General features: G+C 35.8%; 1 protein-coding gene across 1 annotated transcript; it reads right to left on the reverse strand.

Annotated features, from left to right (window-relative positions):
- Window positions 1-1326: 1326 nt before the first annotated feature.
- LOC104114431 (14-3-3-like protein 16R) lies at window positions 1327-2946 on the reverse strand. Its single transcript, XM_009624887.4, has 4 exons — window positions 2355-2946; window positions 2140-2262; window positions 1687-1803; window positions 1327-1591 (listed from the first exon to the last, which is right to left on the reverse strand). The coding sequence occupies exons 1-4, from the start codon at window positions 2832-2834 to the stop codon at window positions 1535-1537; spliced, it is 777 nt and encodes a 258-aa protein (XP_009623182.1). The 5' UTR covers window positions 2835-2946; the 3' UTR covers window positions 1327-1534.
- Window positions 2947-5993: the final 3047 nt, after the last annotated feature.

Genomic DNA, 5993 nt, shown 5'->3' on the forward strand with positions numbered 1-5993 from the left:
AAAGAGGAAAATTGATAAGAAATTGATTACTACTATATTATTCTGCCTTGGAGATAATTAACTACTCAGCCGCACCACCCCACTTTTCAATTTCCTTTCTACTTCAATAATTTGGTGAATCTTTGACAGCAAATCAATATTTTGCATGATAAGAATGAAAATCTACTCAGACCTACCCCACCTTTTTACAACTTCAATGGAACATGCCGCCAACCATTCAATGACCCTTTAGAAGCACCAAATGACATTAGAGTCAAAAATTTTGTAATTTGTAAGTCATGCACAAGATCACATTAGAAGGCATTCAAATACTTTACGTCCCACGTGGATACAGCGTGGAAAAGGCATCCAAATCACACACGACAAAATTGGAAAGCTGTTGTGAGTTAGGCTGCCTAAAGCATGTTATTATATCAATGATAAGCAACAAAGTATCCAAATTGGAAAATGTCTCCAAATTGATTTCATTGATAAGCAACAACCAACAGTGAAGTATCAATGTATCAATTTAATTTAACTACAGAAAAGTGCCTCAATAAAACCAACTGTAAAGTATGAAAAGCAGAGCAAAAAGTGTCTAGTGCCAACTGTACTCATCAAGAAGAAATGCTTTAGCATAGCAGTTAAAAGTAATGAATGGTAGGTACCTAACATTGTTTACAATTTTCCAGTCAAAGTTTGAAATGGTGATGTTGGAAAGGACACAACAGACAAGCACTTTTGTAATGACTAAAGTCTAAAGGGCTTATCCAAGTTTGAATATTTTATACTATAGCCTATTCACCAATGAGCAATATCTACAGCCTACAGCACTTGATAAGTCTCAAATTTCAAACCAAGACATCATAAGAGAATCGACAAAAAACTTTTCCAATAACAGAAAGCTTAGGTGGGCCTCCTAAATGAATAACGTGAGTGGTCACCTTGCTGGCATAATTAAAAGGGATGTACTACTAAAATTTAGTAGATCAGACACTTTATGACTAAATCAAGAATGACATAGGCAAGTCATTTCAAATGGGACAAAGAAAGCAAGAGTTCTTGTTTATTGCCCAACAAACAAAGATTTAATAACCCAGAAATAAGTAGAGTATTTTCCACAAGGGTTGTTCACATAAATCTAATGCTAGATGAGTTGTCATACCTACCTAAAAATAAATAAGATGGAAGTTTGAGGTCAATGTTCATGTGCAAGACGAGATGAGGTTCTCAGAAACTTCAATCTTGACCAAATGCCTAGTTTGGCACAAAGTCTTTGAACATATATCCATCTAAAGATGAAATAGAAAAGCCTATCAAATTTTTGAATTAAAAAGGTAGATGAGATTCCCAATAAGTCATTCCTTTGAGAAAAAGGAAATTATCCAAATACAAGATAAATCCACATAGAAACAAATAAAAACAACAAATAACAAGAAACAGTTGTTTTAAGTAATACAAATCACAAGATCTAGAACTAAAAGAGCTGAAATCAGATAATTGAAAAATAAAAAGTTACAACATGGCATTTCAATCCTAAAGAAATGTCACCAGTTTACTGCTGCTCATTATCTGGTTTTGCTGCTTCTTTGATCTCATCAGTTCCATCATCCTAAACGAGATTCAGCAAGACTCAGAGATAAATAAAATCGTTCCGAGAATGGCGAAGAAACAATCTTATTAACAATAAGAAAGAAATATATATACCTGCATATCTGAAGTCCATAAAGTGAGGTTATCGCGAAGAAGCTGCATGATCAGAGTGCTATCCTTGTAGGACTCTTCGCCCAATGTGTCCAGCTCGGCAATTGCCTCATCAAAGGCCTTTCATATGATCAAATGAACCACAAAAATCATTTTTAAAAAGATCAACCATAAAAATGGATATCATTATATTAAACGTAACTGATCATCCCACAATGCCTAATTTGTCAATTTCAACAAAACTCTATCAAATTATTTTCAATAAGGAAAACTGTATCTAATTATTCAATTAATGATTATGGTAAACATTCATTAAGATAACTAGGTCTATTCATGTCGTAACTGATAGCTACTAGCTCTAATAATTGATTTCTACAATAATCAAAGCCATTGTAATAATAAAACGATTTAATCACAGACAAATTCTTTTAAATGAAAGTTAACTCATTTACTGACCTGTTTGGCGAGATTACAAGCACGATCAGGAGAATTCAAAATCTCGTAGTAAAATACAGAGAAATTGAGAGCAAGTCCCAATCGGATTGGATGCGTAGGAGCAAGCTCGGTATTTGCAATATCCTGAAATCACGAGATCAAAAAATGTCAATTTAACATTTTTTTCTCCAGAATTTGAATAATTTTCTATCTAAAACAAAAATGATAAATCTAACCTGAGCGGATTTGTAAGCCGAGAGAGTGTTTTCGGCGGCTTCCTTTCGCTCGGCACCGGTCTTAAACTCAGCCAAATAGCGATGATAATCTCCTTTCATTTTCAAGTAAAACACCTTAGAGTCACCGGTAGCAGCAGCGCCAATGAGCTTAGAATCGAGGAGCTTGAGAATGCCGTTACAGATCGAGGTGAGTTCGGTCTCGATCTTAGATCTGTACTCCTTGATGGAGGCAACGTGATCTTCGTTACCGCGGCTCTCCTCTTTTTGCTCAATGGAGGAGATGATACGCCACGAGGCTCGCCGTGCTCCGATAACATTTTTGTATGCGACGGAGAGGAGGTTCCGTTCTTCGACGGTTAGTTCCTCAGCGCCGTCGGCGGCGGCGACGACTTTCTCCATGAACTCAACCATCTCCTCGTAACGCTCGGCTTGCTCGGCAAGCTTTGCCATGTACACATTCTCCTCGCGTGGCGACGCCATTGATGTTGCTGTGAGAGAGAGGAAATGAGAGGGAGTTTTGTAGAGAGAGAAAATGCAGAGAAAAGTAAAGAGCGGTTTTTAGGATTCTCCTCCTCCCAGTTTGATTTTTGTGCGTGCGAAGTGGGAATTGGGGAGGGCTTTCAGCTTTATGGGCCGGTTCCTAGTTCTAAGTCTGGACTGGTTATTAGGTGGGCCTGATAACAATTTTACTTGGTAAAATGACATCATATAGTCACTCTCAAAATAATAATTAAAACAATATAAATTTTTTTGTATATATATATATTGTAAGTTATATACAAAAATTATATAAATTTTATATACTTTTTCGGCTATTAAATATAAATAGTTTCTGACAATGGCAACTAGTCCAATAAGATGCAGCAATTCCTTGTTCTCAAACTACTTTTACCCTTTAATAATTGCTTCTTCAGTATATTCGCTATTTACTTTTACTTTTTTCTTTTTTGGGTTTAACAATCAGGAGATTATAAGGCCACTTTTGCCTGTAAGAGTTTAATTTGTCAAATACACTAACTTCTAATTCAACAACAATATATCAATGGACCAACCATTGGGTTTTTTAACACATTAGTTCGGATATGTTTACCAGTTAATGGCCAAATTGGTGTAGTATCGAGAAATGTCATTTTGCTAATCTTAACAATGGGTCTTCAATTGGTACTTAAGAACTCCTTTTTATTAATCTTTTAAGACAATGTATGAGTTTTGTTTGGTTTCGATATTATACGTTGTGAGGAGCATCTATGCTGGTTTAGTTTAACTAATCATTGGTCTATTGATATTAGTTTTTTTTTTTTAATTTGTGTTTTTGAATTTGATTTTGTAAACTCGGCATTGAAGACGTTATGTTCACTGGTGTTACATTGTGAATCAAGGTGCTTATCTTATTATATGCTTTTCTTTGCTATTTATTTTCTTTTTAATTTTTCCTTCACTACTTTACTTTGGTTTCAACACAAGAACTAGAATGAGAGCAAATGTATATTTTTCTCTTCCCTTCCTAGTTTCCACATGGGGCCATTTTTCTCCTGTCCTATATTCCTACACAAGACTTCAAAAGTCTTTTTTACCTCATCTTCCAAGTCTTATCCAGACTTTATAACTCTACCTGGTGATTAAGCTCCGCTTTAGTTGATGCGAAATGAGCAGATTATGTGCCGGTATGGAACCTACCCTTCCAAAGTGAAAATTTGTCATCCTATTGCCAAGATTTTTAATTTGGTTTAGAGTCTGAGTGATGAAGCACATGATTTTGTCATTAGTGAGAAAGCAAAAGGCAAGTAAATTCTATAGCCCTAAACTAAAAGAGCGTGTCAAGTTCATTCAGCTTGAGGGATAAATTACGCGAGGAAATGGATGACACTATATAAATTTGCGGTATGACCTCCTAAACTAATTTGCAAATACCATTGGTGTGTAATAGAACACTAAAATGTGCTGGAAATAGAAAAACAACACTGAAATCCTTGTCATGCTAGGAACCAATTGAAATTTCTCCTTGTGTGTTTTCATGTGAATTGGTAGGGAAGGGAAAAACGAGAAAGTGTAGGTGGGAGCAGCAGGCAGCAAGCTGATATATGAACTGAATCTTGAACCAGTGAACCCAGAAGGCAAATCACAAGCAACAATATTTGCATATCGTAGCTTGTCCTCCTTATTAAAAGGAAAAAGGAATTGCCCCCATTGTTAGAGCTAAAGCTACTAACGTAGAAGGCATCAACACTTGGATAGGTGACTTCCTCACCTGATTGAATCCTCAGGAGTGATTGAATACCTCAAACAAGAAAGTTTGAGCTGACATTTTATAACAAGTATTTGGTGAAGCCACCAAGTAGACACAAGACAAAAGACTGCAAGCTGTAGCATAACGGCAAAACTATACTTTGATCATTTCTACAGCTTAAACCTCTTCCATATCTTTGGTTCTAACGGAAGCAACATCTCCTAGAGGAACTTACAACTAGTATATCTGCACAATTAACCGGTGCAAAAATAAAACTTTGAATGCAATACAAAAGAAATATCACAAAAGAATTGTTAATAAAAAAGAGTACGTTCAAGGATTATTCTGCAGATTGTGTCCACTTCTTTTTCAACCCCAACCAAGAAAAAACAAAAACACAAGCTGTAATCTGATAAAAATTGAGCAAAAACTGCAACGTCCCTAAAATTAGTCCTTGCTTGCTGTTAATAATTAGTCCTTACCACTCGATGGACTAAGGGAGAAACTAGTGGTCTTACATATTCACTCCATTTCTCTTCCGTAAAAGTCAACTTTGTTTCCCTCCACGTGAAAATGGTTTATATATCCCCAAGCACCTTTCATTTAGCCATTCACCTATGCCATAGTCAGTAAAGTACATGAACCTAATCAATTTGCACAAAAAGTAGGAACCTATCCTAAGGATATAAACGAACTATACCCCAAGGCTGAAATGAAGCTGCTACTTTAGTCATAGTCGGAAGAACACATGAAGGTAGACTACCTGTACAAAAATTAGAGTCATCGTAGAGCTAAAATGAGCTAGTTAGTCATAATCAGAGTAAAGCATATAAAGCAGTCAACTTGCACCAAGGCTGGGACCCATTACAAAACAAATTTGTGTTACTTCTCCAAAGGCTACCATGATATTATTCATCTTAATTCCCATGTTAACCATTACTTTGGTCTTAGTAGTTAAAAGGCATGAACTAGCCTAATTATTCCAAAGTTGATCAATATGACTATACTCGGCCTCAAATTACAGAATCCTCTCACATTGATGTAGATGATCCATTCGCTCTCATTCTATAGCAATTCTCGCTAAAAGGCATTCTTAAGGATTTGCTTATAAAGCCGTTGGTTACATCAGCATTAAAATTCCTTCCTTATCGTTGCGCTAGCTTCTACTTTATTTTAGAAGTATAATCTCCCGTATCATAAGAAGATAAGTACAATCTCCATCTTTCATGCTCTTTTCAAGACTGCTGAACCTATAACCATTGCAGCTCTACTTGATCGCAAACGCAACTATATTTAATAAGCATTTTAAAGATCAAAATCCAGACAAGCTTAATGTATCAATATGTAGAAGCACAAAATTACTGCATAGCAGCAGTAGAAGGTAGGCATATAACAAAAGAAACAGAGACATC

The sequence above is a fragment of the Nicotiana tomentosiformis genome, chromosome 5, assembly GCF_000390325.3.
Source record: "Nicotiana tomentosiformis chromosome 5, ASM39032v3, whole genome shotgun sequence".
NCBI classification, from domain to species: domain Eukaryota; kingdom Viridiplantae; phylum Streptophyta; class Magnoliopsida; order Solanales; family Solanaceae; genus Nicotiana; species Nicotiana tomentosiformis.

What these genes read in the sequence shown, in the direction of transcription:
- LOC104114431 (XM_009624887.4), bottom strand. Translation starts at nt 2,834, where the DNA reads ATGGCGTCGCCACGCGAGGAGAATGTGTACATGGCAAAGCTTGCCGAG. An exon ending in CGGCTTACAAATCCGCTCAG is followed by an intron (nt 2,263 to 2,354) that starts GTTAGATTTATC and finishes TCGTGATTTCAG; the next exon opens with GATATTGCAAATACCGAGCT. An exon ending in TATGGACTTCAGATATGCAG is followed by an intron (nt 1,592 to 1,686) that starts GTATATATATTT and finishes AATCTCGTTTAG; the next exon opens with GATGATGGAACTGATGAGAT.